Raw genomic sequence first — 26,831 nt, forward strand, 5'->3', positions numbered from 1 at the left:
TTTTTTTTTTTAGAAGACTTAAACTCACAGAAGAACCAGTTACTTCTAATATGTACGTTCTTCAAAGTTTATGGCTTCTCTTGCCAAAAGCTTGATCTTCTCCCCCTCCGTCCCTGTAATAGCGAGTTTTGTAATAACAAGTATTATTGTTCCCTTCAAACTTTGTCAAGCATATTTCTCTGTATTTTCCTGACCTAAACACCCCCTGTTTTGGTGCTCTGCTTCCAAAACTCATCACTGGACTTTGCAATGTTTGTTCTGCTCTCCTGTGTGTTATCCAGCCTTTTAAACAATGTGAATAGTGATGTAAAAGTACATTAATCTGCTACAGAGGGGGAAACTTTAGACCTTTACTACCTTTCTCTACTAAAAAATTAGAGTAAAACTTGTATGAAATATTTTTTCATTATTTTCAAGTGTTAAACCTTTCCTGAAAATATTGAGCATTATGCTAACAGAAATGAGTAAAAATATAGCAATTCTTTTTTTCTTATTGTAAAGAACAGAAATACAATTTTGAAAACAATTCCGTGAGCTTTAGCACAGAACTAGGACTTGATCTCAGTCTGGGTCATATGACAGACCTCTTACAAAATGTTAAAAAGCGAGATGCTAAGTCGGCTCCTTTCAAATACTGGCTTTAGTAAAGGAAGCAGAAGCTTTTAGATTTGCTTCACCTGTATTATACATTTGAAGGTATAAGTGTTACCTTTTTCCAGTTATGACTTTTAGCAATATTATTTAATTTGAATAGGTAGAAATAGAGCTGTAGTCAGGTCTTAGGCATGAGGTCTCACAGGAACAGTTATAGTAAGATAGTAAGATATAGTGATTAAATTCAATTTTATAGCATTATCTAATCAAGTGTAGTGTGACTTACTGTAAAGCGTAGCATGTAATGAATGTATGCCTAGTAGATTCCTAGGGAGACTTAATGTGCTATACTGGATTCATTGGTATGACTGTAGCGCACACAATTTATATTTGGTTATCTTGAATACTACTAGCAACGTAGCTGCAACAGCATGGGTTTGGTGTTGTGTTCCCAGTTTTGCTTGGAAAAATAAAGAGTTATGTGAGTAGTCTAGCCTTTTCTGAGCTCCGTGTGACCAGGGTAACAATGCCAGCAGTACACATGCTGTCTGCTGACTCCTCACATACTGCCATCTTTCTGTATTTTCAAACAGTGAATTTGGGAATAGAAGTGTATCTCATGCATAGTTTTAATTTTCAATGGTAATAAGTATAACCTTCACTGCTTTTGCAATAACGTTATACCAGCTTAAATGGAGTGAAAAATGTATATTCTTCTTGCACTAAATGCAGCTGTAATTATTTACAGGGAGATGTTGAACCACTGGTGAATGTTCTTGCTTAATGCTTAACTGGAGCACTAACTTTGTATTCTGAGAATAAAATGCTTTGGAAGTCTAACTCTAGTAAAAATTGACATCTAAATGTTAATGACTCTTAAACATTGACTAAGGTACTTCATTTGCATGCTTAAGAGTAAATAAGTTTTCCTCTAATCTTAAAAAAAACTTTCTTCCTTCTTCCTCCTCCTCAATTAATTTCTTAAACTTGCTGCTCTAGGTTGAGGCTACAGAGCTAATGTGCTACAACATCCTTATTTAAATGAGAGTTGTACTATTTCTGATGCCCTGAAGCCTTTGATCTAGGCAAGGATTGACCATCCTCTGTAGTAACTTCCTCTCAAGGCTGGCAGCAGTGATTCAAAACCACCCTGTCTTATCTCAGGACTTACTGATATTTTAAGGAGGACTGAAATTTGAAGTGGCTCACAGAACCGTGAGATCTGTGAAGGCCTTTTTTCTGGGGACGGCAAGCTTTCTAAGAAGTTTCTTTTCAACTTGTCTTTCATGAATGGAAAAGAAATTCTATTTTTCAAGCACACGTCTTCATTGTAACTTATCAGATATGACTAGCCCATTTGTATGAAGAGAGAGGAATGAAAAAATGGAGTCCGTGGTGCAGAATTGTTAAATGGAAGTCACTTGCATACCTTTGAAGTATGTATTCATCGTGGCATTTTCTTTTTCCATCTGGTGAGATCTGTCAGAGACATTTATCTTTTTTATAAGAAGCCTGAAGACAAGGAAGATTTAATTAAATACAAAGGTTTCTTTGTGTCATGTATTAAGTTGTATAACTTGTACCTACAATTGTTACTTTTTTTTCTTAGCCACAAAATAGTTCACCTCAGTGACTTAACTATGCATGAAAGAAACAGAACCTAAGAAATCAAGAAACAATAGCAAATAAAATTGGCACATTTTGAGTTTAAGCAGTTGGTTAGCTGTTGGGCTATCATTATAACAGTGTTTGACAGTGGGCAATGGCAACTGGCACTCGTTTGTAGCGGTATTTGAATGAAACTACACTCAAAATGCCCAGTAGTCAGCAGGTAAATAGCACGCACTGTAGCATTTTTCAAGTTTATCAAGGTTTATTAAAGAAATGTTTCTAAACTTCTTCATGAACATTAGATGCTGGAATGTTGAAAGAATTCTCAAGATGAAATTATTAGTATACTATTAGGAGTACAGTCTTTTAAAATCCTGCATGTTAAAAGGCAGCTTATGCTGTTGGGGAATCACAAGATAATGGCTGAAAATGCATTTGCTTCTAAAGGGTTGATTTTTGTAATAGAAGAATTTAAAATAAGTTAGTATAATGAAAACAACAATTGTCTCTAAGCTTTGAGCTCTTTATCTTCCTCTGAGGCAATATGGGAATTTTCTGAGAGAGAATACCCTTTATCGTGTCTCTCTTATTCTTCAAGAAGTTCTACAATTTTTCCTTATTTTACTTGTGCTTTTAACTAAAGCCTGTACGTAATATCACCCAAAGAAAGCAGGGGAAAAGGGAAGATGGAAAGGTTAGGCAGTGAGAACAACTGACTGTCTGTACACTGTGTAGAAGGCGCATGTTTATAACATTGAAATAATTTGCAGGGACTATTGTGATGTATTTAGTCAAAGAGCTTGAGTTTTCTTTTGCTTGTTTTTTTTTTTATTTTTAAAATAGCGGCACATAATATGAGAACGTGTAACTGCTGAGAGGATGGGAGCAAATACAAGCAGATGTGGCATTTTTGAGCTGCTGAACTGTTTACAAGCAGAAATACTGCAGTGCTGAAAGCCCAGCAATCTATAGTAGGTAAACTGCTGCTGTGTATAATCAGCACAGTAGGTTAGAAAGGCAGTGAGGTTTTATTAGGCTGTTCTTGACTAAATACTTGTGTTTGATACAGATTATTATTTATGAAGAAGTGCCACTAAATAAAAATGTTTAATATTCTGTTTACCAAAAAAAGTAAGTCCATTCTTCGTGGCTTTATAAGGTGAAGCAAGCACAGGGATTTGTGTGTCATTCATACTAAAGATTTCACGCTTGTAAAATATTGGCATGAGAGTGTATTAAGTACAGCCACTCAAAAATACAGGTTTCAATTTGCAGCTGTTAATATTTGGGCAAATTGTGGTGTACCTGTGACAGCCATGGTGGAGCATTATTCCCATAATCTTTAGCTCATGTTCTTGAGATAAATTAAAAATGACAGTTGCAGACTTGAGAATATAAGAAAATGCTTGAGTTTAGACTGTGACATTTGGGAGTAGGTATGTAAAAATGTTTGACATGTAGAAAATTATTTGTCCAGAGATGTAGGGTGCATGACGATGTTAACACTCGGAAGAAAGGATTGTTACATATTTTACCTACATGTACACTTAAAAATGGTATCTGTAACTCTGACTGAGTTTGTCCTAAAGCAATAAAATCAACTGGTTTGTATAAAATTAAGATGGTATTAATTTTCTCAGCAGATACCTTTTGAAAAGGAAAATGAAGCTGAACTAATATTAGGCTGCTTTAATAGTAAAGCTTTAGACTTTCCCCTGGATTTGGTGTATAGGCACTATGCTGATAAATGCTAAAATGTTGTTAGAGAGGTGGTGAATTATATCTCTTCACACTTCATAAAGTTAGTGTAAAGTTTTTTTCAGAGCAACCTTTTAGTCTTTGAGTATTCTAAAAGTGTTTGAAGGGAATTTGTGTGGGGGTGTTTCTCCACCACAACCACCTGTTCCATTTATATAGCTATTAGTAAATTTAGGATAAATTTCTGAGTCTTGCTGGACTATTTTCTAATGGTTTCTGACTCCAGGTTTGCTGTGATTTTATAAGCCACTTTAAAACATATATTGAGACGTGTGATTACCTCAGTTGATTGGATAGGAACCACCCAAAACTGGCCAAAAGCTGAAGAGTAGGCTATTAAGTCCAGCAGAAACTTTCCAGTAAATGTCATTGAGTTGAAAATCACTGTAGACAGGTAGCAATTCAAATGGGTTGCTGATACAGCAACAAGAAAAGGGCTGTGAAATCAGTTACTGCCATATTACTTGACTTTTTCTTAAAAGAGCATATTCTTGATTAAACATTGCATGCAAATGTAGATATATATGAATTCATATCAGGTTAAAGTAATAATCAATCTATAACTGAAGACTGTCCGTACATAACTAATTAAATGTGAATGTCTGCAATGTTAGTTCTCTGTCAGTGTACACACTGCAGGTTATTTTCATGCCTAAACTGCCAGTAATGTTTAAAAATAACTGTACTAGGTTTGCCAGAATGTATGAGGTTTGAGTTGTTTGTAGCTACTTCCTAAACTTAAAACATTGCAACAAATATCAACAGGTGTTGGGTTTTTTTTTTCCTTCTCATGTTGGTGTTTTTCAAAAGCAATCTTCTTCTAAGGGAATTAGATTAAAATATTTTCTTGCTGCTTATGTTTGTAAGTAGAACTGCTTTTTAAATGCATTTGATAAGCATTTGTTTTTGATATGGCTAGCAAACTGTCCTGAGTTCTTGTTTTTGTGAGTATCTTTTAAGTCTAGCACAAATGAGGCTAGTGCAACTGCTCTGAAGATGTGATTATACTATAATAATGTATTTTACTATTGTAAAAATGTTAGTCAGGTAAAAACCAAGAGGTAGCAGCTTTTTATATTGCCTGTTGCAATGGGATGACACATTTATAAAGTTTAATTTTACCTAAAGGTTAAAAGTATATGGTCTCTTCAAGTTTCTGAAATTTGATGACATCTTAGCATATAATTTCTAGGCTATCAAAAATAGCATATGCAGATAACCAGTTGCATTTGTTATGCTAATTCTTTTGTCTCTTTGCTAATTCTAGTATCTTTTTTGTACATGGACAGCCTTATTCTGATTTTTCCCCTCCCCCGTCTCATTTTAGCAATATGAAAAGCAGGAAAGAAAAAGCAAAATAGGAAAAGCTTTAGATTAATCCCAGGATATGTTCAGAATGGGATGCTTAAGTTTCCACTGATAGTGTTAGAACTGAATTTTTTTTTTCAGTTGTCCTGTGTTCATTATGTGTATTAAGATAATTAAGACAGTGATAAGGGAATTGATGCAAATGAACTTAGTTCTTGCTTTGCTAGTGAATATTCATCAGGTATAGCATAGGGTACTTGATTTAAATCACCAGAGAATATCTGACTCACTTTCTTTGCAATCAGGTCTTAATCTGCTGTTGTAGAATGTTCTATTGCTCCACTTGTATGCGTTTTAATGGGTAATAAAAGGTATACCAGAGGTATCAGTGATACAGCTTTTAAAAGCCATGCAAGATACTTTTGCTTGAAATAGTTTGTCCTGTTCTGTATTTTTTCCATTCCCACGATTACTCCTTCACAACTATCACTGTGACAATCTGGTGCAGCTTTTCTGCTGAATATGTGTATTTGTTTGAATAGTTGTTTAAAATAACAAATGTTGATGAAAACTGTTAATTGTAGAATACAAGATAACTATAAAATATATAAAATATAATATGTTAATCTGTAAATGATTCTATGATTCTAACTGCTGCTCATTTCCTCTCCCATTTTAGAAATGTTTTGGATTATATAATGTTTGTTTCTTTATGATATTATGGTGCAAATTATTTCAAAATGCTGTTAGAACTTGTTCATAACATAGACTGTAAACTACTGCTTCATCAGCCTGTCACTTGCTGGCTATCTGCCCAGAAGGGACAAGCAGCTACTTGTGAATCGGGTACAACTGTGTGTTGGACAGTGGAAGCTGAAATATTTGCTATGTTAAGGAGTCAGAAGCGTTGAAATTTGACTGCTCTCACAATTACTAGTCTTAAAAAAAATTACATCTGAGTGATGGAACTTCAAATTTAACTGTCTGTATTATAGTAAAGCAATTTGGAATTGTATGAAAGCTCTTTAAGTCTGGTGATGGTTGTGTGTATTTTGGCTGCAAGGAATCGGTGACTGTAGGAAAAATTAAAAATATAATTGTTACAAGTTCATCCATTTTAATATTTTTGCTTTTTTCATCTGGACAATCTCCTTGATGTTTCTCTGCAGTTTAGTTTAAAATTTATAAGAAATACTCCTTACGGATTAAAAGCAAAAAGATACCTCACAGGCATAAAGAACATAAATAGGTCTACTGTGGGTTTTTCCCTTAGTAGATCTCTGGCATTTGAGCTGCACTTTTACTCTTGTGGTTTTGGAGAGTTGCTGGCTCAGCCTCAGAGTGGTTTTACACAGGTGTTGAGGCATGATGCTGTAATATTCTACAAATGCAATCTTAGGCAGTGAGTTCATTGGGTAAAGAAACTCTGCTTTAAGAACTGTAAAAAATAAAGGAGTCTACTGTAAGGTAGAAGATTTGTTTGTTTTTTCTTTAAGAAGGTAGCAAATGGAGGAGATGGATGTAAGGGCGGGGCAGGGAATAAATCTTTTTACACCAAGGAAATGGAGATTATGATCTTCCATGACCATAAAATAACTGTACTGTGATTTTGTGTGGCACTAAGATTGGATGCGACATCACGGTAGGAAGCTGAGAACCTCTCACCGGAATACAGTGTTGGTTGTTCGGTGACTCGGCTCTGTAACCTAATGGAACCTGGGCAGGGCGCAGCGCCGTGGGTTTAGAGTACTGCACGTAATGGCTGCGTGGTGTTTTTGTCACAAGAGTGTAAGTGCTTCAGGACATACCTAGGCAATCACATTTTGGCATTTCTGATGGTTGCTTCTGTTTCTACTTGCTTAATTTCAGATTTCATGGCTGTCATGTCATGGTGGGGAAGGAATACTTCTGTGTGGTTCCGGTTTTTATGATTGATATTTAGTTCTGACGGCTGTGAATTAATTTTGTATTACTCTGCCCAGTAGCAAATGATGCTTTTTTTTTTAGTTAAGAATTCCTAGTTGAAATATTTTGGCTATATATTTTGATATTGCTCAGATATATTATTTGAATGGATACTGAAGGAAATGAAGCTTTTAAAACCACATAGCATCACCATTCCTTCCTGATTTGAACACAAGGGCCAGTTTTTACCAGATTTTTGTGCAAAATCGACACACTTTGACATAGCTGCAGCTGTCCTACAGCTTTCTGAGGAGAGGGAGGCTGTTTGTGGCTGTTATTTGTGCACTGTACACAGGCTTCAGCAAGGGAGGCTTTCCTATCAGGGGAAAAAAAAGAAAATTTTACAGTGAGAGAACTCAGACATTGTAACAGGTTCCACAGAGAGGTGATGTGTCTCCATCCTTGAAATCAAGTTGCAAGGGAATTGTTTCAGCAAGTAATTCGAGCTGTTGTTCTTGGTTTTGTTCTCTGATAGTGTGATGAAAATGTGTCGCTCCAGGACATCCCACTCTCAGTTCCATCAAGTCCAGAACCGCAAGAACTTGCATCAACATTTAAGGTAAATGACACTGATTTACTCTACAGAATAAGAGATACAAAACTATGTTTAAAAAAGCGGAACCCAAAACCTTCTGTCACTGTGAAGTAGTGCTTCTTGCTGCTTCTGTTTAAATGCAAGCCTAGCAAATGTTTATATACTTCATCTTTTCAGTTTTGTTAAAATCAAAGGGTTTATTTGACCTTGTAAAATACATACTTACAACTGCTAGCACAGTTTAAATAATTAAAATAACTTTGCTTTTTGGTATTTGTATCAGCCATGTGGGAATTAACAGCTGTAGAGTAACTTCTTTCAACAATTTTCTGCCTGCTTTATGAGTGTTAGAATTTGAAAAGACAATTTTTGCTTTGAAGTGTAATCCTACCACCCTTATTCTATTACTTGCTCTGTTTCATTACATTTATTGTTGACTTCAGTTTATTTAAAGTATCTTTCATCTAAAGTAAGTTTTCCCTGAGATAATGCAGGTATTACAGATGTAACTTAAAAACAACTGGAACCCCACAAAGTCAAAGATGAGTTTATTGTTTTAGAATGGGTATTAAAGGAAGAAGCAGTCACAATGGGTATTCCAAAAAGAATCATCTTTTATGATCACAGACTGGTAATGTTGTGCTTTCTACTGTGGTAAGGTTTTTATAGCATTGCTTGAGGCTCTTATTGTAAAATCAGTATAGAAAGATCACTAATCTTGCACTTACAGGAGGGGAACCATACCTGCTGAAGATATAATGAAATTAGAAATACGTCTTGAAAGGGAAGAACACTTACAATGTTATTCCTGTTGGAAGGTCATCTGTCCAAATCTGGTTTCAGGGTTTAAGAGGTTTGCCAAAGCTGTAGATCCATATGCACCATCCTTTAGCAACCCTGATTTCTACGTTGTTAACATTCAAGCCTTTAATTGTTGTCTGATATTTGTTGTGCTCTTCCTTCTACAGTCATCTCCCTCAAAATCTTAGAATCTTAGTCTTAATGCCTAGAGGAAAGAGTAATGCTTTTTAACTTCATAACAAAAAAATGCTAGGTTTAACTGGCTTTTTGAATTGCCAGTTCTTTAATTGATACCAGCATATAGTTTAAAAAATTGCACAACAAATCAGTTTGAGCATTAAAATTACCTTGGGATGAAAAATTATTTTTAAAAAATGCACTCTTGCATATTTACCAATTTTTCTAGTCTCTGAACTCATAATTATTTTAAGTCTTCAGCTTTTAGTAGGATATATTCAAATCAGTTGTGCTGTTGCATTCAGTAAATGTAGTTATACTTATGTTTCTAAATATTTTTTTCTTGTTTCTATCTATGTTAATGGTTTTTAAATAGCAGTTCACTTAATCTTTAAGCTTCAGTATTTTTTGTTGGTGGATAAAGAGGAGTATAGGTAGTATTTGACGGCTAACGTCTACATGGTGTCAGTTGCTTGTACAACAGATGAATTACTGCATCAAAAATGCAGCTGATTTACTTACATACCCTGGAAATTTAGTGGGTCAGTTCAACTCTGTCTCTCTTTAAGAGACTTCAGGTCAAGTTTTTTTACTCTTCAGGTTGAATGCCTACAGCCCATCTCACCATGCAAATAAGAGGAGGAAAGCGTGTGCTACTATTACTACCAGTCCTCCATGAACATCTGATGTAATAAGTCCTGTAGAAGTGTCAATTTAGATTGTATAGCCCTTAGAGAAAACCTCTTACTGCCCACTGTTGTATTGCAGATGGACGATCTGCTGAATGAGATCAGGCAGCTTAAAGATGAGCTGAAGAAAAAGGATGAAACAATCCACCAGTTAGAGCATCAACTTGTAAGTGTAATGCTAAATGTTTAAGAAAATCCCAAGTATGCAGAGTGTAACTTCAGTAGGTAATTCTTATGAAGGCTTTAACAGGTCTAGATGTCTAACTTTTTTCCTACATTTCCATTATAACAAAGGTAGATTTGGGTTCTGGTTAGACCCACCTGACTCATGGGTCTATAAAGGTTCAGTTAGCAGATTGATTCTATGTGTTCTAGTGTCTTTGCAGCTGTACACCTGGGATCTCTAATTCCATAGGCCAGTCATGATTTGTATGTGTGGCACTAAGTGAGGATGTTTATACGATTGGTAAATATATTTCAGTTCCAAAACAAACACTTCAAACATAAAATGCTAGAAGCTGTTCAGAAATAACAAAGAGCAAAGACAAGGCACTTTATGCTACAAGTATTGGACCTATCATTCTACTTTAAGTTTTTTTGGTGGGTTTTTTTTCCTCCCTTTCCTTTCCCCTACTGACCATTAGTTTAATAAAGAATTCCACCATAGAACTTAAAGCTGAGCAAGGTAGTATTCAAAGTTGATTCTTTTTTAAAAAACAAAGCACAGCGTGTTGAAGAGTAAGATTAGATTGGCCATAAATAAAAGTTATGGGGGCACTTTTATCATAAATCGTGTTCAGGCAGATGTATAAGTCCTCAGGAAAAAGTAACGTATGCCTTTTTGCTTTTTGCTCTTGTTCTAAGTTAACTTTGGATTTTGCAATGCCTTATCTCTGCATTTGGTTCTGGTAAACTCACCTTGCTATGACAATTCTTGTAAAACAACGCCATGTTTTCAAGCCATTTCAAGCCACAGCAAGATCTTAATGGCAAGGTAGATGAAATGCCAGGAGGTGCACACCATTATTGATTTATCATGGCTGGAGACAGTCTTGTATAACTATAATCTCTAATGAAATATTTAGCACATGTTTTTGTATATATGTACACCGACCTGTGGTCTTCATCATCTCCTTGTCTAACATGTGATCATTCCCTCTAAAACAATAATGAAAGGTTAAGATTTGGCTTTCTGCTCTGCAGCAGAATTCCAGATTGCAGCACACCAAAACAAATTGTCTTATCTATTAGCATTTTGCAAGAAGTGTTGATTTTTCAATATGCTTAGCCTCACTCTTACTGTCAGCCTTCAAAGATTTCTTTAAGGAAGTGTCTCCTTCCCTTGTAGGCCGTAGACCTGATTACAGTAATAACTGTAAACTTCACTGCAGCTAAGGAACTCTGCTGTAAAGATGGGTAAAACTTCTTAATCATTGAAAGGTGACTTAATGCGGTGCTTCAGAACTTTAAGTGAATCAAAAACCCTTTCCAAAAGACAACATTTATGCAAAATTATTTCTAAATATGCTTTGAGAAAAGAAGCAGTTGTGCAGCACTGTAAATACTAGTTCCTACAGTTTAATTGTATTGTGTTATACTGCCAAGGAATGCATGATGTTTGAACACTGGGCCTTGACTTTTGAAAAGCTTAGTTAATTTTCTAACAAATTCTCCTTTCTCTTTCTCTTTCTGGGGATGATTAAGGCCACTAGATGTAACTGCCAGAAAGACAGCCAAAAACCTACCGGGGCAACATGCGTGTACGCTGATAAGTTTACGCAAACCTCCTGGAGGAGGAGTTCTGTGAGTAAAAAGTGCCATTCCTTTTCGGGTATGACTTTCTGCAGTTCATTCCCCAATTCTATTACAGTTCCTCTCATACAAGTTGGCTTTAAGAGGTTCAGTGCTGTATGAGTGGTATCCTTCCTGCAATGAATCCCTTGCATTCATTTGCAACCCTTCTATTTAAACATTTATTATAAAGGTTTCTTTTAAAATAAGTAATTAAACTTTAGAAGTCTCTGCTTGGAATAATCGCCTTCTGCACATTTAAGTTACAGTCAGCCCAAGCTATATATCTAATCATATGTAAGACATTTTCTTATCCCATGACTTTAAAGTCATAGGTATCTGTGTTTCTCTTTTTTTTTTTCCCCCTTTGGTTAAAGTTTTGTTGTTGCTGTGCTCACTTTTCTTGAGGAAAAGCAACAGTGTATTCTTAGTTTCAGTCCATAAGTGTAAAAACGGAAGTTAATCTTAATTTTAGTAATCATTTATTTGAAGAACTCGACTCATACAGAAAATTACTGGGTGAAAAAATCACTTTGACAAAGGACATCTTCATTCCCATATGTTGGTGCATGGATCACATTTGCTGCCATTAAATAAAACTTACATTCTTCATGGAACACTAATAGAATAATTAAGATGGGGGAGGGACAACACATTTGATATTATGATAATAAGGTATTATCTTTGAATGATGAACAAGGCTTTCGTCAGTCATCAGCAAATAGTCTTTGGATCTTGAAGCTACTGGTCTAGCTAGAGAATCCTGAGAGATTTCTTTGAAAGATTAAAAATCAGACTTTTGTTTCTTTGTTTTTACTCTGCCTTCAGTTACTCATTGTAAGATTCCAGTAAAGATAAATCACCCCTGCTCTCCTTCTGAAATTATTCTTTGAAGTATGTAGTGCTAGGATAGAAATACCATGACACTGTATGTTCACCAGTTGCTAGCAAACAGCTTTATCCTGCTGAGACTCTGCTTTCTAACCAGCTGTCTGATAAGAACCCAGTGTAGAGAGATCATAACCTTAAGTAGCTTTTAGTTTGCTCTGACATGTCTGTTCCAGAAAGCATGTGTTTTATGTCTTTTATGTTTATCCCATTTGTTTTTCTTTTCCTGATACTCTGCAGCTTTTGAGCTCTTGTATTGTTTCTTTTTCCCACGTTTTAATTTCCTGCCTGTGATGTTCCCTTGATATTTTCCTGTGTTGATACTATTACTAGGTTAGTGGCTATTGTTTCCATGTTCCTTTTTTCCCCTATTATTTTCCACAGGAATTTAGAAACAGATTAGTAGGTATTGGAAGTTAGTTGGTAACTACAAAAGTTTTAGTTTGAGCAACCTGTGGTATTAATTGAGAAGACAAAGGTGTTAGAGAAGATGGGGAATGTGAGTTGGTATCTCGTGTAAAAGTAGTCAGCCCAGTTGTCTGTTTTGGTCAGATTGAAGTATATGTCTTCTAAGTTACTCAGTAGTTAAAAGATACTTTTTGGCGTGACAAAATTAAGGGAGGATGTAATTTAAAACAAAAAAAAGCACCTCTGCTGTATTCATGGTTGGGTGTATGTTATGGATATTTGTGTACGTTTTCTGTGTAGGCATATACTCATTACATGTGCATTATAAATGTCTCAGTATTTTTACCTTTACATGTAAAGTTTCTCATTAAAATTGATGAAGGAATTAGGAAAATTTGCCAAGTATTGACAAATTTTCAAAATATACTGCTTTTCAGGAGCTTTTATTTGTAAATGATAGCTGAAAAGTTTTGTGTAGCATGGGATTTTCAGTATCTTCTCCTTTGCATATTTGTAAGTGATATGGAGGCTTTCTGTAAGCAAGCAGAAATTGATCTGAGGTCCTTAATGTGGGATTTCTTAACGGAGGAAGGTAGTTCTTGCTGTTGTAGCAGAGTTCCCGTTCTAATGATGAGATCTCAACTTTCTGGTTTAATAGTTCTGCTACCACGTATTTGTGTGCTTCTGTGCATGGCTTAGTAGAAGTGGAAATGCAGAAAAAGCCTTGGCATGAAATCAGTGTTGATCTGGAACCCAATGACATGAAATGTCACTTGCAATAGAAAGGGGAGACAATTGGCTGTTTTCTTGAGGCAGAGTATGATAAATGGAAATAGCAGGAGGCACCTGAGTAAAATGTATTCTCACTAAAAAAGGAAGTCTTAAAGTAATTGTTTTGCTTTATTAACATTCCTCTTCAGTTTAATATAATGAACTTGAACTGAGAGCACAGGCTGTGAGAAATCATATTCATTGGTCCTAAACATGGTATGAATCATGAAATATAGTTAATGTTTATGAAATGAAGTTTTTATATAAAACTAAATTTTTTTGAAAACCGAATTATAATTGAAATCTTGGCAATGAGAGTACAAGTCTTTTGAGGCATATAAGTTTTTTTTGCTTCTTTAAGCTTGTTAATTGTTATCAAAGTTGATGAATATTTAACTGTCTCATTTTCCTCTAACTGTTGACCTGTCAGTCACTTTAAATGATGGTGAATATCAGGAAGTTACTTTAGTTAGATTATCATAACTTTCAAAATTACTCTGACAGTTTACAAATTCTAGCAGAACTGATACTATGTGTTGATTCCTGAAGCATAAATAACAGCCTGGGAACACCCAGTAATGTACTGATTCAAGAAATGAACTTTAAAAGCTTCCAGAAACATGCTTAACAAACATTGTTTAATGTAGTGTTTCATAAAGAATAGATGCTAGAATAAACTAGAAAATAGTGAGAATAGAAATTGGCTATTAAAATATTTCAGCTGGGAATTTAAGACTGTATGAATTGCAGTAATGTATTGCTGTTCTACTGTCCATTTGAAATAACTAGGATTTCTGATCACTTCATCATTCTCCCAGTAAATAGGCAAGTGAATATCATTAAACATATTCTTTTTGGAAAGTCATGTTCCACCCTGGTTCCATGGCCCACCCTGATGTGATTACAAACTTGTCTGGGGTTATTCTCTTTAGGGACCACATAGCTTTTGAAAGTAGTTTTAGGGTTTTTTCCTATTTTAAAGGTAAATATGTACATAAATGGAAGCTATGTAACTTTAGGTTAATCCTTGGAACTTGGTAGCCCATGTAATAAAACCTAGTGGCTGAAAATAATGTTTTGAAAATTTGGCATATTAAGAATTAACCTATTGCCTAGACCCTCTGTCTGCTACATGGTGTTTCTTGTAAGCAGTGTCCTGACAGTATGCTCAAAACTACATTATGTAATTTCTGACTGTTCATATAGACAATGATAACTTAGGGGGAAACATTATTTTTGGTTAGCCACCCTCATGATAGTCTTGTACAAGTATTCACTGACAGGGTAGACCATGACATTCTAGAAGATCTCCTATACTGAATTTACTTCCAGTTAATTTATGCCTATCATTTAACTATCACAGGGAAAAAAACCCAACAAATCAAAACCTGGAAGAAGGTATTGAACATAAAATTACCTGAAGAAGTTAAAGTTGATGGACAAAGCTTACAAAGAAGAAAAATTGCCACAATTGTCTCGCAGGCTTTGCAGCATTGTTTCTGTAATACTAAATACTGACTTTTTTTTTAGAAGATTTTGAGGGTTAAAGGGGCTAGATGTCAAGTTCATGTTGACAAATTATGTGGCTTCTCAAACTGAAAAGGTTGTTTGCAGATGCTGAGAAGTAAAAGACAAGCAAGCAAACTACAAAGCCTGAGTATGGATAGAGATGTCTGTAAAGGATTCTGGTCCTGAAGTCCAGTTCCTTAGCATAACACAACTCCTGCCAGTCCATGTAGGCTTTTCTATGCCCTGCAACAGCAAATAGTGTACAGTAAAAGCTGATTTTTCTCCTTGGTCTCAGAATAGTAAGCAGTGATGAGAATAAGTTTTGCTTCTTAAATGTGTGTACAAATTCATTCCTGTCTGGTAAATTGACAACAAAAAATGCAGTTTGCCTGGGAGCATGCATATTGTTCTTCGCTGCGCCTCTTCTCTGCTTCTGCGCTGAGATACATACTTTGCCTTCCATTTGAGTGTTGTTCCAGTTTGTCATTCCAAAGCCTTTCATGTCAATTGTTTTGATGAACCTTCATAATACTTCGGCTGCCTTCGTGTACTGTTGTCTTTGAGCATCTCCTTCCACCTTAGCCTTAAAGTTTCTGTATGCTTTGACTTGGCAACTATGAATTTAAACTTCCAGGTTTTGAAGCCTAGTTGCTGTGTTAGTGTTTATCTTCACATTCAGCCTGCTTGTCTCTTGTCCAGCACTCTGCTGTTCACTTGCTGATCCATTATAATGTACATTCTTGGTGAGAAAGTACCTTGGCTGGACTAGATAGTTGTGTTACAGTAACAGTGCATAACATGTAGACGCATGCTCAGAAGAGAGGTCCTTTAAACCTTCTACAGGCAATTCTTGTTGGTTTAGTGTAAACCAGCACATAATACTGAGTGTTTTGGGGTTTTTAAGCTGAATAATTTCAAAAAGATAATTGTATGTCAGAACTGCTCATCCATAATCTCTTTCTGGGTGCCAGGCTAGCAAGAGGACATTACTGCAAAAAACACTTCAAGCATCAATGCAAACAAGATATGTCATTCTAGGTTTGTTCATGATGTGGAGCTCTGAGTTTGTATGAGACATCTGGCAATGCTAGGTGAGAGGCAGCAAAAATCATTCCTTCTTGGAAGTGCTCAAAGGCTCCATCTGTATGGATAAAAATGGATCTTGGTTGTATTTGTGTTTCTGCAGCAGAAAAGACTTTAAAGCAGTAGCAGTTTTGAATTATTGGTATATCTTTGGGAAAAGAGCTGGAATATTTGGCTGTTGGCCTTAAATTACTGTGCAGCAATAGCTTAGAAATACTTTTCTTTTCTGGCAAAAGCAATTTCTTTTGTGCTTATTCTAAAGTTGAGGTCTCTTCATAGCAATGGAAATCTCTGGCTTTAATATGCTTGTAGTAACCATTTGGAAAAAAAAACACACACAAAACAAAACAAAAAACCCCAAACAAACAAAAAACAAAAACAACAAAAAAACCCCACACAAAACCAAAAACCACACAACAGGTTTTCCAGTGCAGTTAGGGTCAGGACTTCACAAAACATTTAGCAGCAATTGTACAATTCACAAGGATCTCTGAAGAACACACATTTTGTGCTGGTTTGTAGGCTGCTTTATTTCAGCTGCTCTTGTTTTTCCACTCCTGAGTCTCCTGTTTTGCCTGGTGTTTAAAATTCTGAATCACTTCTCTTCCGGGATGCTTTTGCAGTTTCACAATTACGGTATCTGGGAAATGAGAGGAATGGGATTTAAGTTTAGTGGCTAGATAGACATAACATCTTGGGGGAGGAACTGTTCTGTTGTCTAACATTAAAGTGCAACTGGATAGACTTGCATCAGACTAGGCTTCAGAACCCAGAAGAATCCCATCAAATGTTTGTTGCTTTGTTTTTTGTTTTTTGTTTTTTTTTTTTAATATCAGCTGAGGTAAGTCATGTCCTCATCTTTAAATTCTAGCATTGCTTGCTTTTGAGTTTTATAGACTTTTTAATGATCAAGCATAAAATAAATTGTGATTTAGGTTTTTCTTCTTCCCTATATTTAGCAGGAAACTGCCACATTTTCTGTGTATTTTGAATACGTACCATAATCTGAAGAGCCATGCTTATTAGTGTGCGTTTCTTTTTTTCCTGTTCTTTGGATTTCTTGGGAACCTCAGTGCACATTTGACTAATAGAAGGGGGTCGATGTGGGTTGTTTGTAAGAGAAAGCTTTGTAAAATTGCTGGAGTTCTGTAAAATACTACTAAAAGAAAAGCAATCTTTTCATAAGCCAGGCTTGTTTGCAGATACTTATCTCTTAATGTGCTATATCTACAAGATCGGAACAACCTTTATCTTTTGTAAAAATCGGTGTAATTCATAATACCCATCTTAATAAATTCCCAGTGCTGTATTTCCTGGTCCTTACTTGGTTCAACTGATGTTAATTTTAATCACCTTATTTGATGTACAATTAAAACAATGCTTGTTGTTATTTTTTTAATAAAGAAGAAATCCTACACTTATTTGACATTTGCATGTGTGGAGCAGTGTAAACTTGCAAGACTGCCAGAGGAAGAGCTAGTTCGGGTGGAACTGTGCCTGGAGAGCACTTCAGTTTAGCAGGCAAAACACTGAAGGATGTTACTTGCACTTTCTTCATTTACTTCCCTGGTCAGAGTAATGATTAAATACCATGAAGAATTACTGAGAAAAGTGTACTTAGAGCTGTGCTTTCAAGTGCCAATATGGATGCTTAAAAATTACTGGAATGAATCAAGACATTAAAATGTTTCTTTGCTTTTACAGTAGTATCATAACTGTTATGTAGCTCAGCTGGCTTGTCCTTGTCTCTAATATCCCTTTTTAGAGAGAGGAAAGGAGAGGGTATAAAATTTTCATCTCCCTTCTTCATTTAATGCATTACAAATTTCAAAGAAGCCTGGAAAAAGCCCATTGCCAACTCAAACAAGTCTCTAAGGCAAGACCAATGCCTGATGACACTGTGCTTTTTACTATTTGGAGATTCAGTTACAGTTAGAAAATGGAAAGAATTTTGTTTTTGTTGTTGTTGTTGTTCCACCACCCTGACACAATTTTGAATGAAATGTGAACAAGCCTGAAAAAAATGAAGAGTTCTTTTGTACTGCGCTGTGAAAATCCAAAGCTTTTGTTAATGTCTCATCAATTGCTAATTGCTCCCAGAAATATTCTGTATTTAATATCTACTCAGTTGATGCAACATACTATTATATTGTTTTGTCATATTGCTTGACTGAAGCTAGCACTGTTGTTCTTTCATGCAGCAGCCTACAAACTGTGTTGAAGTTAATGGCTACTGATGGAGAACTGTAAGAACATGTTAGATAATCAGTTCTCTATCTAGAGATAATCAGCTTAAAGAACTTCTTTCATTTTTTCCTATCTCAGCTTCTGAAGAATAAAGAAGACTTGACAGATTTTTTTTTTTTCTCTTTACTTCCTGTTCTAGTTTAAAAGTGAGCTGGCTAGGAAATTCTAAGATTTGACTAAATGCATGTGTTAAGCTATATCTTAGCAGTACTGGAACTGCGAACTAACTAGATGAGGATAACTGGAAGGCCAGGGAAGGGTTTAAAATTCTGCTAGGATAAATAAAAGCTGAATATTTCTTAAAAGAAATAATGCAGTGCTCAACATTCTTTTCAAAGAAGCAGCATGGAAATAGAACACTACTTTGTTGTTTGTCCAGCCCTGGCAGTATAATCTGCCGCAGGTATGCCAGCAGAGAAGCTAGAGACGAGGGGAAAACAGTGTTCCTGTTGTCTTTGATATAGATGTTTGCTCAGATATCTCATGCCTGCTGTCTGAAAGAGTAGCTACAAGTGGTTGCTGTTGATATCTGCTGGTTACTGGTAGCCAGGAGGCAATGGCAGTTGTTACTGTTAGCACTAATATTCCAGAACTCATAAAAGCAGAAGTTTTCAGCTGCTAAATGGTGAAGGGGTTGTAGAGACTTAAACCTGTCTTGCTGAAATAGGAAATCAAGATTATGTGATTCAAGAGGGCAGTTCCAGCTTGGATAGATTTTCTTTAAAGGTAAGGGTATGGAGAAAATGATAGACTGTGTAAAATTACTTTCTTGTATTGAGAATGCAGCAACCACAATGTGTCCGTAGTGATCTGAAGCATCTGGCAGGCAAACCCTGCATGGCATTGGTGTGCACAGTTCTCTGATCCTGTAATGGAAGGCTCAACCACCAAGAGCAAAGTGCGAGGAAAACAGTTATATGTCACGTCTCCTCCTCTTTCACATTTAATACTACTATCAAATAGGAGTGAAGTGGACTCTAAAGCACCAGGATTTGCTAGAAAATCTGTTTCTATGCATTAGAAATTTTTTGTTGTAAACTAAAGCTGACTGGTTTTCCAGTAGATTAGTATTAAGCAACTTACTGCTTATTGAGGCATTTTTAAAAAGCTTTTGAAAGCTGTAAAAAAAAATACAGTTTTTAGCATGTATTTTTAACATGAAAAGCCTATCTCCTATACTTTTCCCTTAAAAACATCTTTAACAGAAATGTGTGCATATATATTGAATAAAAATGGAAGTATTTTGTATGATTTCTGATTAGTTTAGGGCATTATAATGTCGTTTTTCCTCTGGTCTTTAGTAGCATGTAGTGTTTGCTTTTACAAAGTAGAACTGGGCAATATAATGATGCCTTTCTGGGGGAAAAAGAAAAGAATGGTGTGGCTTTTTGGTGTCTTGTTTTTCCCTGTTCTCTTTTTTTATTATACTTCTCCCCCTCTCTCTTTCTGCACAGGGTGGGTATTCTGCTCCCTCCTTCTCTCCCTGGCAGGGCTCATTCCAGGGCATCCCTCGGACTGTTCCACCGCACCGCAGACAGAGTGAGTCTGTACCTCTCACTCATCTCCCTCACCGTGTTCCAGTAGAATCTTCCCCTTTGCACGCACTGTTCATCTCGTAGTTTCCTCCTTTCTCAGGCAGATGTACAGGCGTACACAATAGTCTGTGGCTAACCAAAATGCTTCCTTCAGCCAGTGTATAAGCAGCTACAACTTATAGCTTTATAACAGTTATTAAATGCTGATTTACTTCAGCAGTTCTTCAGGCAAACCTGAGTAGGCCCTTGTTTCTAGTCTTGTCTTAACATAAATCTTGCTTGCTGCATCTTCCCTTTCTTTTTTCATGGCTGTAATATACTATCCTGTTTGTGTATGTGTTCTGTTTGCTCATAAGTCTGTACGCGTGCATATGTGGATGTATTTACATAAATACGTTGTGGATGTACATGAAAATGTTGGTGAGAAAGTGTCGTTTTCATTGGCTGTCACGAGAAGTTTCCTTAACTTTTCAGAATGGCTTCCTTGAAATTAATTTTTTTTTTCCTTGTCTTGGTATTTGTTGTAAAAAGGCTTCTAATACATTGAAATGGCTGTTGCAAAATTTGCATGATTTATTAACATTCCTTATGTGCTAGCTACAATGTGGGCTGATATAAGGTGCATTTGTTCTCTTGGCTTGGATCTGCAAAGCAAAAGACAATTGCTGATTTTAAAACTGTATGCTTACGTAGACATAGAGAAATGGTAAGTCTTATTTTGTGCTTTGGTATTGCATTATAAACAGATAATTGTTCAAAGAAATATAACTAGTTCATAATGCTGAAGTTATATTTTTTAAATGTACTGTAATTTGAGAATTACAGTGTGTTTGACTGCCTAGCAAAGCCCAAGAGTGTATTTGGACAAGAAATAAAGGAAAAAATAAAATTGTGGAAACAAGGCAAGATTACCACGGCCAATGGAGGTCTGAAGCATAAGCTGCATCTTGGAAAACTAAACTTACATATATTTCAGATTGCAATAATCCTAACTTCAACTACAAGGAAAAAAACCTCTTTTGTAAATTGTGTTTCAAATACTCTCTTGATGTTTCTGTGACAATGCTCATTTAAATGACTCATCAGGAATGCACAGCCTGTTTTATAGGCTTTTCTGTATGCAATAGAGGGATGTGCATCATTTTCCTGTGGTGTTTGGTTTGTGTGTGTGTAACAGATGTAGAACCCCTAAAGCTGATCGTCATGACTTCTGTTTCTGGATGGAAGGCCAGCAGTAACACAGCCTGGCTATTTTGGTGTCCTGTCAGCAGAGAGTCTGAGTTTAGATCAGTTTTAGACCCAAAGAGCATATAAACGTCACGGTTTTGGGGCTTACGGATTGGAGAGTCATAATGGGAGCATGATGTCTGAGCTGCCAGATGCGTGCCTCTGGTATCACATCATTGACATTGACTGCTTAACTGAAGAAGAAAGCTTTGCTAATCTCTCACCAGTTCTCTGAGCCCCCCACCTCATTCCTCCACTAATGGCACCAGCTTCTTATTCAGGGGTTCCATAGTGAACTTCTATTGCTAAATAGAAGAATACTCAATACTATTGAGTATACATCCTATATATTCAATTCTGCGAATTACTAGTAAAGGAAATAAAGTAGATGAAAACTGGCCATTAACTAATTAACCTAAACTGTAATTAACCTATTGCTTAGGAAAATAAATATTTCCTATAACCGAGAGTTCCTAGCCTTTTTCTTTAAGTCCTAGGTTTGAGCAAAAGATAAATACTGAGAATAAAATTATAGTATAATTAGGAGGTTTCTTGAACGTTTTTACTGACACTCTTGCAAAATCAATGATTTGTCACTGTGGGAAGAGTCCCATAAGGTAGAACATTACTGCAGTTATCACTAGTATCCTTCTTTCTCCATGTTACCTCTTCCCTTGGTTCAGTGGTTTTAGGGCTGCTGGTTTTTAAGCTAGTACAGAATGCCAAATGTGGGGTTTTGAGGCAGGTGGTGAGCTGGGTATCAAATGGGTAGAATAGGAAAACAGCCTTAAAGTCAGTCTTGATGTTCTTTTGCAACAATACGGAGAAGGTGATGGGAACATGAAGTAGTCTCCGTTTTTGTTTGGCTGTGTGTTCTGTCTGGAGAACTTGGAATTCAAGCACTTCTTCTCTAACTTCTGAATCCTGAATCTAAAATATCACCTGCACTTGTGAATACTGCAGATTTCTTCACTATGTTGTTGATAGCTGATAGATATATAGTTCACTCACTTACAAGCACTGTAGATTATGAGAGTATAAATCTGTAAACTGTTCATATTTACTTGTTTATGTACTGTAATATTTTATTGCTGCTGTACAGGACAGGTAATATATCCCTGCTACATATTACAATACTATCACAATGTTCACAGTTCTTCTGTATTGACACCAGTTTCAATGTTAGCATACGTACTTCTTAACTTGCCCTATGAACTTACCATCTCGCTGCACTTTAACACGTTTTGAAATGGAATGCATGTTTTGCCCTTTTAATGAGAATGAATTTTTAATACTTTAACACTTATTAACTTCATATTGTGTCAACAGCCTTGGAAACAATTCATTTTATATTTCATAAACACTTTCATAATAGTACATTGATTTTTGTCATTTTATGAACAAAATCGAATGTTTCTATTCCTGTAACTCCCATATGTGTCTTGAACTCAACTCTTTTGTAATGGTCCTTTATTTTTCTCTTGGTTATGGGATATAATTTGCGGACACAGCAAACTTTCTTCAGTACAATTTAAAACTTCTGCATTTGTATTCTGGAGCTTTAATGATGCAGCTTTAGTAACAGTGTTTAGAAAACACATTGTCAATGAACCAGTTATGAACTCTTGTAATACAAGAATACTATACCACTTTCTCTAGGCCTTGAGCACCAAGTGCTTCTCCACACAGAAACGCAGGTGAAAACTGTTTTTAGTCAAGCATTGCAGTTGTTCATATCTCTGCTCACTGTGCACTTCATGGAAAAAGTATTTAGGCTTTTTGTATGTAAGCATTACAAATAAAGCCAATGTAGGCAATTCTAGCAGGTGACACGTAGCTTTTTATCACTAGCAATAAAGCTGCTCTATGCGCATTGACTATGAATCAGGTCCAGGCTTTGCTTTTTCAAGCGTGGTTTTTTTTTTTTAAACAAAGGTGCTTTGCTTAATGCTACGGAATGTTTCCAAGCCTTTATTAACTGATTCGAGTTCTTTGTAGGGTGTACAAAGTGTTGGTGTTAGCAGAACAAAGTTGCTTCAGAATAGTATCTTGGAAGTTCTATGACTCATGTTAAGAGAGTGACAAATTATTGAAAATGTCCTGGAATCATTACCTTACTGTCCTTTTTATGTATATATTTTTGCTCTGAGAGATGAGTGTTCAGCTATATGAAGAAATGTCTTTCAAGAAAAACTCCCTTCTCCCAAGTTGAGTAGTTGCAGACTGGACTACAAGAGAATTGCCTCTTGTACCTAACTAAGTATATATTTGTAAACAAAACTTAATTTTACATGTGGTCCTATTTATCTGTTTGCACATATGCCTGTATTTATGGATAAAATGCCTGTCTTGATGTAGTTATATGTTACTTTCAGTAATTTTTCTTTGAGGAAGACAGTATTTTTCTCTAAGCTGGGGTTTGTATACAGACTATGCAGGACAAAAAAAAAGCTATGCCATATTACCAGTTATTTCACTACCCCCATGCTGTGGTGAATGGTTTAAAAAAAAATAAATTAGGGTTGTTTTGTATCATTATTTGAAGTCATAGTCCATACTGTAGAATCCTATTTCACAATGTTGAAATATGGGTATAATATAACTAGCTAAAAGGGAGGGAAAAAAATCTAAAATTAAGGTATTGGCAAATGCTACAGATTCAAGGTATGAAATCTTGATGTTTGCCAGAGGTAGAAAATGAGAGCTTTCCAGTGTAGCCTTTCAGTAAGGCTGTGTCTTGAAATGAAGGCCTGTGAAATGACAGCTTATGCCAAGGCAGTGAGATAAGGGATGTCAGAACTGATCAGAAAATGAAAAACTTCTGTAACAGGGTTTGTGTCCAGCTCTGCCCTCTTGCTCACCCCAAAAGACACCCCCCCAAAAAAAAAGAAACCATGGTAGTTTGGTGTCTCTTCAAGCTCGTGAACGAGTTGCAAGGAAGATAGATTATTAAACAGTATGGGCAAACACAGTCAAAATACGTAATACAGTGTATCTTATGACATTGTTCATTGTTGGATATCTAACATGTATGTGCATGGTTGTAAATATTTTTGATGTATACAGGTGTAATCATACACACAAATTCTAGTTACAGCTCCAAACTGTATTTGAAGTCTAAGAGATTAACTGTGTTAAAAGACATCAAGTTATAAAAGCAAAGATATTCCATGCAAGTCTTGCTATAAATATTTGTACTGTATTACTTAAACACTATTGCTACCTTTGTTTCTGGAAGGTGGATTAAAAACCAATGGGGGACATGGTAATTGCAATTTAAATGGTGAAAAGATGCAGTTCTGTCATGGCAATTGCTCATTGTTTTGTCTTGGTCCTCTGACATCATTGTCCTTGTCTTTTTCTTGTCTCTGCTTTCCCATTATGCCATTGGCAAGGAGTTGAGAAGTTAGTCCATTACTTCTGTGATAAAGCGTGGTACAGTACAACTTCAGATTTCTTCCCATCTCCTCCTCACGCATTTTCACTGTCTTTGGTTTTTTTTTGCCCTATGCATGATGCATGTCTACCAGATGTGCATGCAGTTCTCAGATTTCTCATTGCTTCACTTGCTTCGTTCCTCAAAATACTGCAGGGAGAAAATGCCTTTATTTCCTTCTACAGAGATATTATATAGAGAATTGAGATGGGGACTGAGGTTAGAGATACAGAACAACCAAAACTGAAGGGAATTTTGAAGTAGTGATATTGCAATGAGTATCGCTGTCATGACTACATTGATTTAACTTCTTTATCAGTATAACATACTTGTCTCAGTTTTCCAACATAAAGCTAATACAATCTCAGTGGTTCAATAACTGTGTAGCAGTGGTAATCCTCATCGCGGATATGTTGTCATTTTCCTCTGGATGATGAAACAGCTAGTTTTACTTGAGAGAAATAAGAGAAAAATCTCTTAAGCTAATGTGGTAGGGACTGTAACTTAATTTTGATTGGTGCATCAATACATGCAAGTCTTTGAAGCTCTTGCTGGTACAGAAAAGTCTGTTTCTTTGTGCACATGCTCCTTTTTGCACAACAAAGTGTTTTGTCTAATGTACTTCAAATTTGGGGGGAACTAATTTTCTTCAGTTACATTGTACTTGAAATGTTTTAGAGTCCAACTTCGCATTTTAGGAGCATTCCAAAGGAATGCAGGTGTTTGTCCGATTTAATATTTTCTTTATGGGACAAAAATAGAAGTCTGGTTAGCAGGACAGTCTACACCAATTCGCTGTCTGCCCCACCATGAAATACTATCAAAAGTGCACTCAAAGCAATCAGATGACAAATTCTTTCTTTAACGCGTCCATGAAGTAAAATACTGTGCCTGGAAAGTGGAATGCTTCTTCATCTTTCTATTCCCTCTCCTTCTTGTGATGGAATTCACCAAGTACTAGTCCTTCTGCTGGCTGTTTTTTTGATTAATAACGTGGTCATAATTTTGGAAAACTTTCTTAGTGAAAGGAAAACTTGTGTTTGAAGCAAAGATGTAAGCTGTGGATGAAGATAATGCAGTTTTCAGTGATAGATACCTTGTGAACTCTTACTTGCATATTTTGGAAGTGATGTTTTTCTGCTTTTAGTGTCATCTTGAATGTTAATGCATGTAGCAATTTGAATTAAAATCTGTAACCATGATGATTGGACAGATTTTGACTAAGTAGAAATTCAAAATTAGAAAACAGTACAGTATTTAAAACAACTTAGCAAAGATGATGCTATAGCTTCAGCGTCTTCATAGTTTTGAGCATGTAGCTGTTTTCTCCCTCAGAATTGCAAACTTTCTGGATATTAAGCTGCTTAGACCTTTTAAGGTTAGGAAGAATAATGAGGAAAATTTTTATATGTAAAAATGCAAAATTGTCCAAATGGAAAAGCTCAAAAAATACCAAGTTTTTGTCAAAACTTGAAATAGTATTATTGAAAGCTTACTACTTTGCTGTGTTTCAGAAGGTTTTGTGTTTAACTCAACTTCCTATACAAATCTAGTGTCTTCTGTAACTTACAAATGTTTCAGTTTGCTGATTAGTTTAACTATGACTATTTGATATAAAGTTAGGATTTGTAATGCTTAGTTTAGCTATTTATCTGCATTTTTTTAAGACTGGCATTTAGAAACCCTTTTTAGGTGAGGGGGAAAAAGTTTCCTGACAAATATTTTTACATATTTGAATTTGACACAATACCGTTTGCTATAAATGTACTAATTTTTTACTTCAAGTAGGATTAGAAAATTTGAATTGTATGGGAATCAGATATATAGTGCTTTGGTTTCTGCACTCATTTTTAGCAGTTTTGGTTTTGCTGTTTTGCAGGTGATCTAAATCACTTTGGCTAACATCTGTCTGTCAGCTCCTAAGCTGGAAGGTTAATGACTTCTGTAACCCATTACATAAACACTGAAAAATGACAAAAATATCTGGAGCATTAACTTTTCTCCAGGCTGTAACTTTCTTAATGTATTGAATTATTAATTGTGTTTAGTGCTTCCTTCCTGTAAGATTGCTTGGTTAAGAAGGTTTCACAACCTTAAGCTAGTTTTGATCACGTAAAGAATAACGCTTTGATACTCATTTGACACCATTTTGAAGACTTTTTGCTTTTTTTTTTCCTTCTCCTCCTCCTTCTTTCCAAAACAATTGTATTCAATTCTGTCTATCACTTGCTGATGTCGCTGGTCCAGCTTAAATGTTGCTTTTAACCAGTATATTCTAAAGGGAAAAACTGCTAGTAAATCAAAACTAGATTAAGAAACCTTGATATTTGTCTCATTACCATTAAATTTTTTTCTTAATGAGGAATTTTGAGGATTCAGTTTTCAGTAGTAATCCTACTAGGGAAAAGATGAAAAGCTTAGAATCGTGAGATGTGCTGTCGTCCTAGGTATGTAACAGGACTTTGGCATGCACAGCTATCGTTACATTCTTCCTGCTG

At 35.7% G+C, this 26,831-nt stretch overlaps 1 protein-coding gene across 1 annotated transcript in view; it reads left to right on the forward strand.

Moving 5' to 3' along the window:
• The window catches only part of CCSER2 (coiled-coil serine-rich protein 2), a 58,467-nt gene that overhangs the window by 30,089 nt on the left and 1,547 nt on the right, over positions 1-26,831 (forward strand). The window contains exons 6-9 of the mRNA XM_010289487.1: positions 7,712-7,795; positions 9,518-9,604; positions 11,143-11,241; positions 19,590-19,674. Of these exons, the coding sequence (XP_010287789.1) occupies positions 7,712-7,795; positions 9,518-9,604; positions 11,143-11,241; positions 19,590-19,674 (355 nt within the window). The remainder of the gene's footprint in view (positions 1-7,711; positions 7,796-9,517; positions 9,605-11,142; positions 11,242-19,589; positions 19,675-26,831) is intronic.

Source organism: Phaethon lepturus, unplaced genomic scaffold (genome assembly GCF_000687285.1).
Source record: "Phaethon lepturus isolate BGI_N335 unplaced genomic scaffold, ASM68728v1 scaffold12306, whole genome shotgun sequence".
Classification (NCBI taxonomy): domain Eukaryota; kingdom Metazoa; phylum Chordata; class Aves; order Phaethontiformes; family Phaethontidae; genus Phaethon; species Phaethon lepturus.